The sequence below is a fragment of the Hipposideros armiger genome, unplaced genomic scaffold (assembly GCF_001890085.2).
Source record: "Hipposideros armiger isolate ML-2016 unplaced genomic scaffold, ASM189008v1 scaffold_264, whole genome shotgun sequence".
Lineage (NCBI taxonomy): Eukaryota > Metazoa > Chordata > Mammalia > Chiroptera > Hipposideridae > Hipposideros > Hipposideros armiger.
In genome coordinates this window covers 1,987,041-2,000,228 of record NW_017731614.1, presented here as the reverse complement: position 1 = coordinate 2,000,228, position 13,188 = coordinate 1,987,041, and the positions used below count along the sequence as shown (strand labels likewise).

Genomic DNA, 13,188 nt, shown 5'->3' with positions numbered 1-13,188 from the left:
ATTTCTCATCCTGCCCTTGACCTCCAGTTGCTTAGGCTAAGCTCTGGGTTAGTGCAAACAAGAGTGGGGGCTTCCTTCTTTCACCCAATCCCCATTTGTGAGACCAAGGCTCTACGCAGGCACCCATAATCCCTGCCCTTGCTCATGGGGCTGGGATTCCAAGCTGGGAGAGGCAAGCCAGGGAGACCTAGGACTGTGGCCTTTGTCAACATAAGAACGTCCAAATCTGTAGAAAATTGTTATGAGTTTATTTGGTCCCAAACTGATGACAATGCTGGGAAGAAATTTCTCATACTCTGGAGAATGACAGTTTTGAAGTTTTTTTTATGCATTTGAAATTAAGGAGGAAATTCAAGGAAGATTACATGAAGGTGGGAGAAAGCAAGGCAGGGTCAAATTACATAATAGTTTCGATGATATGCTCTCTTGTGGGTGCTTACCTCTTATTTCAAAGGTATATTAACCGAGATGCACAAAAACCATGGACAGGGCTTACTGAAAGCAAAGATAAATCTTTCACTAAAGAAGTTATATGCCTGGATATGACTACCCACCATGATCTGCCCAGTTAGGAATTTATGATGAGATCATCCTGTGAGGTTACTTTCCGTAAGAACCTCTTTTTTTTGGTTCACAAGACAAAAAGTGCAAAGACAGAAAGGAATCTCACTCCCTTATACAGCTATGGGGGCTCAGAACGAGTCACCCCAAGATGTGCCTCTGTGATATGTGGATTGTTTTGAGCTAGAGGCAACCACAACCCTGTGGGATCAAGAGAAACTTCTGCTCCCAAGTTTGGGTGTCAATGTATGGAAAATTACTAGGAGGGAATGTCAGGGATAAGGGGAATTCTGGCTAAACTGAGTAGGCCAGGGTGATCAGACATCATCCAGATGGTGGAGGATGAAGAATCCAACCAGATATGGAGGGCGGGGGCTCTGGTCAAACTGACTTAGCAGCATCTTTGCTAAAATTGGACAATGCAGAGACAACCACAAAAGTCTAAAAGGCAGGCTAAGTTAAAAAAGAGTTCAGGGGAGCCTGAGTACAATCTGGTCTTTGTCAGCTCTTTTCCCTATACTGTGCAGCCCCTTGGTTTTTATTATTCTTATCAATAGCTAATATTTATTGAGCCCTTATTATGCATCAGACACAATACTAAGTGTTTTAGATATGTCTGTTAATCCTTCCGATAGCCCTGCCAGGCAGTTATAATTATCTCCAATTCAAAGATGAGAAATATGAAACTCAAAAAGTTAAGTGACTGGGGCCGGCCGAGTGCCTCAGTTGGTTAAGAGCTCGATCAAGGGTTTGAGCTCTGAGCAACAGCGGTTCAAGTCCAGCCCGAGCTGAGCAGCCGCTGAGCTGCCACAGGTAGCAGGATGGCTCAGCTAAAAAAAAAAGGTAAAAAGTAAAAAAGTTAAGTGACTGGCATAGGATACCACATGCACGGAGCAATAGTTTCGAAGTTCGAACCCACGTTTGTCCTATTTAAATGACCACTGTACTAAGCTGTAAGTAGGACAATGCACAAGTTAAACATAAGCAACAAAATTCACCCCCAATCCCGGCCCTCATTGGTCCTCCCAGAAGTCCCAGCCACCCTATCCCTCGGGTGCACCCAAACCCAGCCGCTGCAGTCCTCAGGCGAGCAGCCGCTTCCGCCGGCCTCTCCCGGACAGGGCCAGACACGCCCACCGCTCCGCGGCAGCCAATGGCGCTGGCGCACTCTGATTGGGCGCCGCCAGAAGTGGGGCCAGGCCCAGGGCGGCGCGCGCCGGGTACCGAGTGAAACGCCAGCCTCCGAGCGGCAAATTCACTGTGCGAGGCTAGCGCGGCGTGTCACGTGGCGGGTGCCCGGCGGTGCGCGGGTCGACCGACCTCCGACTCTGGTCGCGCCGGCAGCAACGTGGTGCCGAGGTGTCTCTAGGCTGGTGCACGGAACCCGTTTCGGTAGGTGGGCGGCTTCGGGTCCCGGGGCCTCGGTGTCAGCGGCGCTCTCCAGCCGCCTTGGTGTCAGCGCCTTCTGGCCGTGCTCCCCACCCCCACCCACCCCGGGTCTAGAAGCCGGATGAGTTGAGGAGCACCTTGTTAGTGCCTGGGGTGAGGGTTTGGGCGGCGGCGAGCGGGGCTCCCGGTTCCTGCACCCAGTCGGTGCGGTAGGGGTGGTGGCCTCAGCTAAACACAGCTAGGGAGGCTTATTGTTGATACAAGTTACCGCTGTCTACTGAGCACTTTTCTGGTTGAGCATTTTAAATTTTTAAAAAATATTTTATTGGGGAATTGGAGGAGGGGAACAGCGTTGGGGAATCGGGGAAGCGGAACAGACAAGTTGCTGTCCTTTTGTTCTTCAGTCTAGTTGTGGAGGACTTCGCTTCACTGGCCCATGTTGGTATGATCATTGCGCTGGGTGAGGCAGATCAGTCGCCAACCACTGGAGGCCGCTCACAGCGGCTCTTGGCAGCACATGCTGGCTACCTGGCAGCTCATTGCAGCCCCACCTCAGCCTACCTCAATGCCAGCGACTCAAGGCAGCCCAGTTCCAGGTCTAGCTGTTGGTCTAGCTGTTGTTCACCATCTCAGCTGTAGAGGGCGCAGCGTCAGTGGTCCTCATGTGGGATCCAAACCTTGTCCTGCTACTCAGAGCTGGGTCCCAAGCCAACTCTTAACCAATGCGCCACTGGGCCGGCCTGAGGGTTTTAATTTTAAGCGCAGCTCTTCATCTCGCTACAGTATCCTCACAATAAAGCTGCAAGTCGAGTGCTATCACGTAGCCCATTTTACAGATGAGAAAGGTGAGGCTCGGAGAGAAGAGCCACCTTAGGCACGACCTGCAGCAGGCAAAACGGCACAGCCTGGAATCGAATGGAGGCTCTGAAGCCTATGCTACGGATGTGTCCGCTATGCCTTTTGGAGTAGACTACCAGATCCCTGCCCCGGAGGGGTTTCTGGGAGGGGTTGCACCTGTTGTCTGCAATCTGTCACCCTGTGTTCTAGGAGACAAATGTTGTGCTGTAGGGTTCTTGGCCCAGTGCCCAGTGCTTTGAGGTTCTGGAAGTTAAGAGAACCTTGGTCAGTTGAGGCCAGCACAAACTTGTGCAATCAATCAGGCAGTTGCTGTACTGGAATCACCGGTTTAGAGTCTTATGGAATCATATTTTTAATTTCTTACTTTAGGGAACATGCAGTGGAAGTGGGTAATTGTGCTTTTATTTAGAGCAGTGTCATGAAAAAGGGCTTCGGAACTAGAGGTAAGCCATAGTTCAGATTCTGACTCTTATTATATGACCTTAGACCACTTAGCTCTCTGAGCCTCAGTTTCTTTCATGGTAAAGTAGAGGTCACAAAATCTTTGTGTGAGAGAGACAGGCATTCCACAGGGTTGTTCCCTCAGCAGACCCCTGGCTGGTTTCACTTGTGTGACAAAGGCCCAGGGAAGATTTGGAGGTATGGGGAGGCTGGTGACGTTGGCCAGTAAATTCACTTTACTAGATCTGTCTCCCTGGTATTGAGGTGAGATTCATGCCACAGAGGAGTGACATTTTCCCAACAGAACTACCCAACACTGTAATGACAGTTACTGTGGCTGCAGTGAGCTGTGTTCCCCTGGGGTGCTCAGCAGGGGTCACTGAATGGTAATGAAGATGGCCCTAAGGTCTCATGTTTCTTTCTTTTCTTTTTTTTTTTTTTTTAAGATTTTATTGTGCAATTGGGGAAGGGAACATTGTGTTTTTCCAGGACCCATCAGCTCCAAGTCAAATTGTTGTCTTTCAATCTTAGTTGTGGAGGGTGCAGCTCAGCTCCAAGTCCAGTTGCCACTTTCAATCTAGTTGCTGGGGGCGCAGCCCATCATCCCATGTGGGAGTTGAACTGGCACCCTTGTTAAGAGCACGCGCTCTAACCAGCTGAGCCATCCAGCCGCCTGTTGGCAGCTCAGTGGCAGCTCATCTCGGGCACAGCTTACCGGCCCATGTGGGAATCTAACCGGCAACCCTGTTGCTCAGAACTTGCTCTCTAACCAGTTGAGCCATCTGGCAGGCCCATCATGTTTCTTTAATAACAATCATAGCTGATAATTTTGGAATCCTACTCTGTGCCTGGCACTGTTCTGAGTGCTCTTTGTCTGATACCTCATTTTTCTCATGCCAGCTTCAGAATTGTATCATCCTTATGTTATATTGAGGGGACTGAGACAGAGGTGTTGGTAATTGGGGTTGCTTATTAGGAGGTGGAGAGTGGGATTTGAACCCAGCAGGCTGGCTCTGTGGTGAGCCCCAGCACCATTTCCTCAGGTGTGGCCTTCACTGTTGGGAAATGGGAGAATCAGATTTCACAGATGGACTGAGAAGTAGCCCAAGACTGAGGTTTCTAGAACACAGTTTGAAACTTGTGAAATATGTACTGTCAAGGTGAAAATCTCTTCTCCCAGCTCTGCTCTTATTCTGGCCTGTGAATCTCATCTCCTGTGCCTCCCTCTGCTTTGGTCCCCAGGCTTAGCCAATGTAGGTGTGATTTCTGAACCTTGACAAATCGAGCTTCCCATATTAGGGCCTTTGCACTTTGTGTTTGCTCTGCCTGATGTTTGTTCTCTCCTACCCCAGATCTCTTAAGCTTGGCTCCTTTCAACTGTTTACCTCTCAGCTCAGGCACAATCCAGGCGCTGTCTAAAGAACCCCCACCCGTTTATTGTCCTCACAACAGTTATCACTGCCTGAAATTATCTTGTGTGTTTGTTTGTCGTCTGTTTTTCGTAAGAGCAGGACCTCTGTCTTGTTGGCCCTCCTAGTTCAGTGCCTGGGACATAGGAGTTGCTCAATAAATATTTGTCGAAGGAATGAATGAATTCAATGTAGGCTGATAGAGGAGTAGAGCTTGTAAATATCAAAAGCTTATTTTCAATTAAACATAGAATTATTATATGACCCAGCAATTCTATTTCTGGGTATATACCCAAAAGAATTGAAAGAGGGACTATATATTTGTACACCCACGTTCATAGCAGCATTACTCAAAATAGCCAAAGGTGGAAGCAACCTAGCGTCAGCAATGGATGAAGGGATAAATAAAATGTGGCATATACATCTAGTGGAATATTATCCAGCCTTAAAAAGGAAGGAAATTCTGACACATGCTACAACAGGGATGAACTTTGAATACATTATGCTAAGTGAAATAAGCCAGACACAAAAGGACAAATATTATGTGATTTCATTTACATTAGGTAGCTGAAGTAATAAAATTCACAGGAATAGAAAGAATAGTTGCTAACATGGGCTGGGGGAAAGAGGGATGGAGAGTTGTTTAATGGGGACAGAGTTTCATTTTGGGAAAATTAAAAAATTCTGCAGATGGATGGTGGGGATGGTTTCACAACAATGTGAAAGTGTTTAATGCCACCGAATTGTGCACTTAAAATGGTTAAAATGATAAATTTTGTGTATATTTTATCACAGTTTTTAAAAAATTGAGAGAAGTTAAAGGCATATTGTTGTTCAGTCAACCTCCAGACCTTAAGAAAAGGTGCTAAATATGTCTTCCCTAAATATAGTATTAGCTAAAAATGATGATGTTCTCTCTGCATCTTTTTTTTTTTTTAATTGGGGAACTGGGGGGATGGGAACAGCGCTGGGGAATTAGGGAAAGGGGAACAGACAAGTTGCTGTTGTTTTGTTCTTCAGTCTAGTTGTAGAGGACGTTGCTTCACTGGCCCAAGTTGGCACCATCTTTGCGCTCTTCCCGGGCGAGGCAGATCAGTCGCCGGCTTCTGGACGGCCGCTCACTGCGGCTGCTGGCCGCTCACGCTGGCTGTTGGCCGCTCACGCTGGCTGCTGGCCGCTCACGCTGGCTGCTGGCTACACACGGTAGCCCATGGCAACCCACTGCCACAGGGGCTGCAGCCTACTCCATCTCCAGCAACTCACAGCAGCCCAGCTCCAGGTTGAGCTGTTGTTCAGCATCTTAGCTGTGGAGGGCAGTGTCACTGGCCCTCATATGTGGGATCTGAACCGGGGCCCTCTGGCGTCCCAAACCAGTTCTTAACCATCGCGCCACTCGGCCGGCCCTCTCTCTGCATCTTAGAGAGCACACAGTCTCAGGGTGTTTGTCTTTCTTGCTTTACCAGCTCTCTGGGCACCCCTGAGCCCAGTCAAATTGGCACATAAATTGACCATCACACTCAGGATCTTTGGCTTTCTTACTGTAATTCAGAATGACTGGGGATATGACAGATTAAATTGATGTACTAGAGATACTAGATTATACCTATAATAGATATAATTGATTTAATTGAAACAAGACAATCTTGAACCCTTTGAATGAAGAATTCAAACTTCTTCACAGTAAGAAAAAAGAAAGCTTAATTTGGACTCCAGGAGGGTGTGGATTTAATGAGGGTAAGATTAAGTCCTCCATTTGGGGGATGACCTGATCCTGAGTGGTAACAGGATGCAGGAGAGAAAACTCCTTCAGGTGGGTGGACAATGAGAGCAGGGTGCTACTGCTGGCCTGAGGAGGGGGAGACGGCCACACATATACTCTCTGCCCAGAGTTAAGAAGTAACTGACTCAGAATTAAGGAAAAGATTTGCAAGGAGAGCAAAGGGCAGTATGTTGTTATGCTGAAGTGAAGTGAGTGAGACCACAGATGAAGATAGATACTTTTCTTTTTCCTGAGCAGAGTGGGACTGAATGCCTTTCCCTGTGTGATTGTAAATCTATCTGACTGTCCTCAGAGGAGAAAGGTTCCAGATGGACATTAGTTATTTGTTGGTTGCTGTGTTGCTTGCCACCTTCAAATCCTTTTTAACCTTGACTGGTCAATATTTAAACAAAGCTTTTCTCTTTGAGATCCGAAGACCAGGAGGCCCATTTTGCCTCTGCTGCTTCTTTTTATGGGCTTACCATCTGCTGAGGGCGTGTGAGTTGGCCCATGCAGAGAGGCCCGTGGTTTGCACTGGCCATCCTTGAGTTCAGAGGTCAGCGTGGAGAAGCTGTTGGGCACAGTGCCCAAAGCATTTGCATGTTTCTCCCTCCACCTCTGACGGCAATAGGGATGTGGCCAGCTATGTTCAAGGCTCCCTGCCTGACCTTGGACATTGTATAACAGTGACACTTGTTGCCACCAAGGTGTCCATTGCATTCAAGTACAAGTGCTTCCACCTTTGCTTTGTGTTTTGCAGGCATGGCTGCATTTCTAATCCTGTTGTGCTTGTGGTAAAATAAGGGGTGCCTTAAAAGCCCCAGTGAGGAATTTCCTGGTTAAAGGTTGTTGATAGTTTCTTTTTAGTAGCTCTGCTAGAGTTTAAGGATGATCACTGTGGTTTGGGACTATTAGACTATTTTATTTAATGGATATATTTGTCTAGCAAATTATACTGTGTGTACTTGTACAGGAAAAACTATAGCCTTCCCGCTGTGTTTCCCCTTTCCTCTCACACTACTACCACACTTGCAACACTTCTGACACCAGATGTGTGGGGGGTTTCCACACTCCAGCAGTCTGTGACACTAGCTTAGTGTTCTATAATTCTATTCAATTCTGATGCTAATCGGAGGTAACTGTAACCCCACATGACCATCCCCCACTTCAGATGCCATCACAAGTAGCAGGTCCCCAGGTTACCCACAACTTCTGTCAGCTACAAATCAGAGGTTCCCATGACCCCCCTTCTTGGGTTCAATCAATTTGCTAGAGAGGCTCAGAGAATTCAGGGAAACACTTACTTACATCTCCCAGTGTTTTTGTTTGTTTGTTTGTTTGTTTGTTTGTTTTTTAAAGATTTTTATTGGGGAATTGGGGGATGGGAACAGAGCTGGGGAATTGGGGAAGGGGAACAGACAAGTTGCTGTCGTTTTGTTTTTCAGTCTAGTTGTGGAGGACATTGCTTCACTGGCCCAAGTTGGCACCATCGTTGCGCTCTTCCTGGGCGAGGCAGATCAGTCGCTGGCTTCTGGACGGCCGCTCACAGCAGCTGCTGGCCGCTCACGCTGGCTGCCGGCCACACACGGTAGCCCATGGCAGCCTGTGCCGTTGCCGGCGACTCACAGCAGCCCAGCTCCAGGTTGAGCTGTTGTTCAGCATCTTAGCTGTAGAGGGCAGTGTTACTGGTCCTCATATGTGGGATCCGATCCGGGGCCATCTGGCGTCCCAAGCCAGCTCTTAACCAATGCGCCACTCGTCCGGCCCCATTTCCCAGTTTTTTAAAGGCTGTGATAAAGAACACAGATGGACAGCCAGGTGAAGAGATACACAGGTGAGGTCTGGGAGGATCCTGAGCTCAGGAGCTTCCGTCTCCATAGAGTTGGGGTGCATCACCCTCCTGGTTCGTGGTTGTGTTCACCGACCTGGAAGCTCTCTGAACCCCATGCTATTGGGATTTTACGGGGGCTTCCTCACATAGGCACGATCGATCATTAACTCCATCTCCAGCCCCCAACCCTCTCTGGAGAATTGGGGTGTGGGACTGAAAATGTCAGCTTCTAATCCTGGCTTGGTCTTCCTGATGACCAGCCCCCACCCAGGAGCCACCCCGAGTCCCCTCAGTAGAAGCAGAGATGTTCCTAGCCCTCTTTCTAGAGCATGTGATTTGGAGCAATTCTGACCTTCATGGCCAATGTGTGCAGCCACGGGCTAATTCCTAGTCCTCTTATCACTTAGGAAATCACAATGGGTTTAAGAGTAGAGACCAATATTTATTTCTTATTATTTCATAGCACTGTTGGGAAATGGGCTCTCTCCTCATGATTGGATGGATCTTTCTCAATACAGAGGTCCTCTCCTCAGATAGGCCCCGGACCAGCTGTCCAGCGAGCCCTGCTTGCCCCAGCCCCCAGCTCTTGTCCTTAATGGCACTTGCTGTTGTGGCTGCTCGTAGGCTGGTTGTGAAAGGATTCACAAGGCAGGTAGAGATACAGAAGGAAGGTTTATTAAATTAAGAGAAGGTTCAGCTGGGCAGAGTCTGTTGGAAACTACTGCATTGAGTCTTCATTTCATCTGAAGTTTTATATTTTCTAACTAGGATATAAATGCTTCAGCCAGTAGTGAATTTTCTGTTGAGTTCGGCTTTGTCCGTTGAGGTGGGCGAAGCAGTTAAACTTATCATAACAACCTTTGCATATGTTACGTAGATTTAAGTTGGAGCCAGGAGTGGATCCTGTATAGATGCAAAAACCTCTCCCAAGTCACAGGGCCAGCACTGGGCCGAGGTAAACAGAACCATTGAAACTGGTATGCACAGTGAATGTATAGTAAGTAAACAGTTGTTAAGATTTGGCGGAAAGGAGGCCAAGAAAAGAGAAAAAAACTTTTTTAAAAAGCCCCAAGCTAAATTACACTTGTTAAATCAAATTATACCAGAGGTCCAAATCTCAAAATAGAAGATTTAGTGCCACTGTTAAAATACCGTCTCATCATTTTCCTTGTTTTATCCGTGTGCATTTAGCGCACTTGTTTGTTTGCTGCTCATTTTCCCTGGGAGGGAAATCCCGTGAAGGCAGGCCCCAGTCTGTTACATTCACCACTGTATTTCCAGCAGCAACGCCATAGCCAGCACAGAGATGGTCCTCAATAAATAGTTGCTGAATGAATGAATTTTAGCTGAAGACTTACCAAATTAATGGAAAGGTACTAAAAAGCTGCCAACTATTGACTAAGGAAGGTTAGTTCCTGTAAGTATTTAAACTTTCACACCAGGAGAGATGCCACTGATCACAAACCCCTCGTTCTTTGTAGAAACACCTTAAGAAACATTTTCCAGTATTTTAATGGGATGCAATTTTCTGATGAAAAATATAGACACAAATCTGACCTTAATGCTTATAGCGGGGTTTGCATTGAGGCAAGGGAGTGCTGTAACTTGGCGTTTTCTACTGGATGCCTGTGGAGTACTTAGAGCACGAGATTTGGAGTTTCCAGTCTGACTTTCATAGCCGACTTGCTGTGCAGCCTTGGTTAAGTGCTTTACTTCTCTGAGCCTCATTTTTATTACTTGAAAAATTGAAAAAATAACACTTAATTCAGCAACTCAATTTTTCAGTCATTCGGCAAGTTTTTTGTTTGGTTTTTTTTTTTCATTATAGAAGGTATTTTTTTTGTTGTTGTTGTGGTTACTATTTTTTTATTAGTTTCAGGTGTACAAGCAACATAATAGACATTTAAACCCCTCATAAAGTGATAACCTACCCCCCCAAGCTACTCCCCCTCTGACATCTTATATAGCTGTTACAAAACCATCAACTATCTTCCCTATGTTGCACTCCACATCCCGTGACTATATATACCTATATATTTAGTTATAGTTGGCATTCAATATTATTCTACTTCAGCTTCAGGTATATAATACATTGGTCAGACATCTGCACAGTCTATGATATGAAACCTCTGATAAGTCCAGTGCCTAGCTGGCACCTTACATGATCTATACAACATTGTGGATTATATTCCCCATACTCTATTAACTACCAATTTGTATTTCTTAATGCCTTCACCTTTTTCACCCTGTCCCCAAATCCATTCCCATCTATCACCTTGATAGATCTAGTGCCTACCTGGCACGGCAAGTTTTTTTTGTTTTTGTTTTTAGCTGAGCCATCCTGCCACCTGTTGACAGCTCATCTGCAGCTCAGCTCGGGCCAGACTCAACCGCTGTTGCTCAGAGTTCAAACCCTTGAGTGAGCTCTTAACCAACTGAGCCACTCGGCTGGCCCTCTCGGCAAGTATTACTTCATGTATGACCATGCTGGATTCTGTGGGAGAATAAAAAAAAAATTAAAGGAATACCCAGTCTTTGCCTTCAAGGAAGTTTGGGGGAGATAAGCCACAACCAGGGAAAGGTTAGCTGGGAAGAGGCGGTGCAGGGCTTTCTGTCCACTGAGTCAGGCTTCAAAAGGAGCAGGGATAGGGCCAGCCGAGTGGCGCGATGGTTAAGAACTGGCTTGGGATGCCAGAGGGCCCCGGGTTCGGATCCCACATATGAGGGCCAGTGACACTGCCCTCCACAGCTAAGATGCTGAACAACAGCTCAACCTGGAGCTGGGCTGCTGTGAGTCGCCGGCGACGGCGTAGGCTGCAGCCCCTGTGGCAGTGGGTTGCCATGGGCTACCGTGTGTGGCCAGCAGCCAGCGTGAGCGGCCAGCAGCCTCAGTGAGTGGCCGTCCAGAAGCCGGCGACTGATCTGCCTCGCCCGGGAAGAGCGCAATGATGGTGCCAACTTGGGCCAGTGAAGCAACCTATTCCACAACTAGACTGAAGAACAAAAAGACAGCAACTTGTTTGTTCCCCTTCCCCCAATTCCCCAATAAAAATGTTTAAAAAAAAAAAAGGGGCATGGATAATTCTCATTAATAACAGGATAACAAGCTGATATCCTCCGTTCACAAAGGACCCAGAAGTTCCACACAGTGGTTTTGTAGTAGAATATCTTTGTGTTTACCAAGCAGTTCTGAGGGAAATGCTAAAAAATAATGTCAGTACTTTAGCAACTCAGAGAATTAACAGGTTGCAATGAGCTTTCACTACATTTAATATTGGAAGTTTTTCTGCTTTTAGGCAACTTTTGAACCAGTGCAATGGCGGCTCCAGTCAACGGGTCTCACAAGGATGCTGACCTGTGGTCCTCACATGATAAAATGCTGGCGCAGCCCCTGAAGGACAACGACATTGAGGTGAGGTGTGTGTGGGAGCTTCATAGGCATTCTTAAATTGGAGTCTCTTGTTTACTCTCCAGTTAGAATCACAAATCAACTTTATTCGGAACAGCCTTGCAATTAGTATAAGAGTGAAGATTTAAGAGACAGTAGCTAACAAAGTGCTGAAAGGCCTTCCAGGATAAACTTTAACTGGTTCTGAGTTTCTACAAAGTGCAAAGAGAGCACTGTGCTGTCTGCTCTGGAGGAAAGGGGAAGGGAAGGGACTGAGATTTAACCCTTACAGTTCAGAGGAGTACATCTAGACACTGAGAAGTGTCTGTTATTTCTGTATCTTTATAGCAGCTTTATACATGAGGTATCAATCACTTACCATATAAGTCATTTATTTAAATTGCACAGTTCATTGGTTTTTAGTATTTTCACAGTCAATTTTAGAACATTTTTATCCTCCCAAAAGGAAACCTCGAACCTGTTAGCAGTTACCCCCAGGCCCTGCCAGACTCTCCAACCCTAGGCAACCTCTGGTCTACTTACTGTCTCGGTAGACTTACCTAAGCATCTTTTATCTTAAGTAAGAGAAGCAAGGAATAAGGTTCAGGGAGGGGAAGACTTGGTGAAATGTAGGGATAAAAATAACAAGATGGTGTAGAATTAAAAATTAGGTGATGGGCCAGCCGAGTGACTCAGTTGGTTGAGAGCTTGCTCAAGAGTGCGAGTTCTGAGCAACAGTGTCGCCTGTTTGATTCCCACATGGACCAGTGAACTGTGTCCAAGCTGAGCTGCCGCTGAGCTGCCAACAGGTGGCAGGATGGCTCAGCTGGTGAGAGCACGTGCTCCTAACAACAAGGTTGCCGGTTCAACTCCAGCATGGGATGGTGGGCTGTGCCCACCCTCAACTAAGATTGAACATGGCACCTTGAACTGAGCGGCCGCGAGCTGCCTACAGGTGGCCGGATGGCAACTGTACTGGAGCTGAGCTAGCTGCGCCCTCCACAGCTAAGATTGAAGGGCAACAACTTGGCTGTTCCCCTTCCCCAATTCCCCAACACTGTTCTCCTTCCCCAGTTCCCCAACACTGTTTCCTTCCCTCAATTCCCCCAATAAAATCTTTTTTAAAAAATTAAATTAAAAAAAAAAACATTAGGGCCGGCCAAGTGGCGCGATGGTTAAGAGCTGGCTTGGGACGCCAGAGGGCCCCGGTTCAGATCCCGCATGTGAGGGCCAGTGACACTGCCCTCCGCAGCTAGGATGCTGAACAGCAGCTCAACCTGGAGCTGGGGCTGCCGTGAGTCGCCGGCGACGGCATAGGCTGCAGCCCCTGTGGCAGTGGGTTGCCATGGGCTGCCGTGTGTAGCTGGCGGCCGGCGTGGGCGGCCAGCGGCCACAGTGGGCGGCCGTCCAGAGGCCGGCGACCGGTCTGCCTCGCCCGGAAGGAGCGCAATGATGGTGCTAACTTGGGGCCAGTGAAGCGGCGTCCTCCACAGCTGGACTGAGGAGCAAAAGGACAGCAACTTGTCTGTTCCCCTTCCCCCAATTCCCCAGC

The 13,188-nt window shown here is 47.5% G+C and overlaps 1 protein-coding gene across 3 annotated transcripts in view; it reads left to right on the top strand.

The window, feature by feature from the left end:
• Nucleotides 1-1,759: 1,759 nt before the first annotated feature.
• SHMT1 (serine hydroxymethyltransferase 1) overlaps nucleotides 1,760-13,188 on the top strand; it is a 40,307-nt gene continuing 28,878 nt past the window's right edge. The window contains exons 1-2 of one of the 3 annotated variants that reach the window (XM_019656664.1): nucleotides 1,760-1,953; nucleotides 11,545-11,660. In XM_019656664.1, coding sequence (XP_019512209.1) covers nucleotides 11,565-11,660 — 96 coding nt within the window. In that variant the 5' untranslated portion in view covers nucleotides 1,760-1,953; nucleotides 11,545-11,564. Of the gene's footprint in view, nucleotides 1,954-3,226; nucleotides 3,252-11,529; nucleotides 11,661-13,188 lie in introns of those variants that run through there. The other 2 variants (XM_019656665.1, XM_019656666.1) reach the window with 2 other exon arrangements.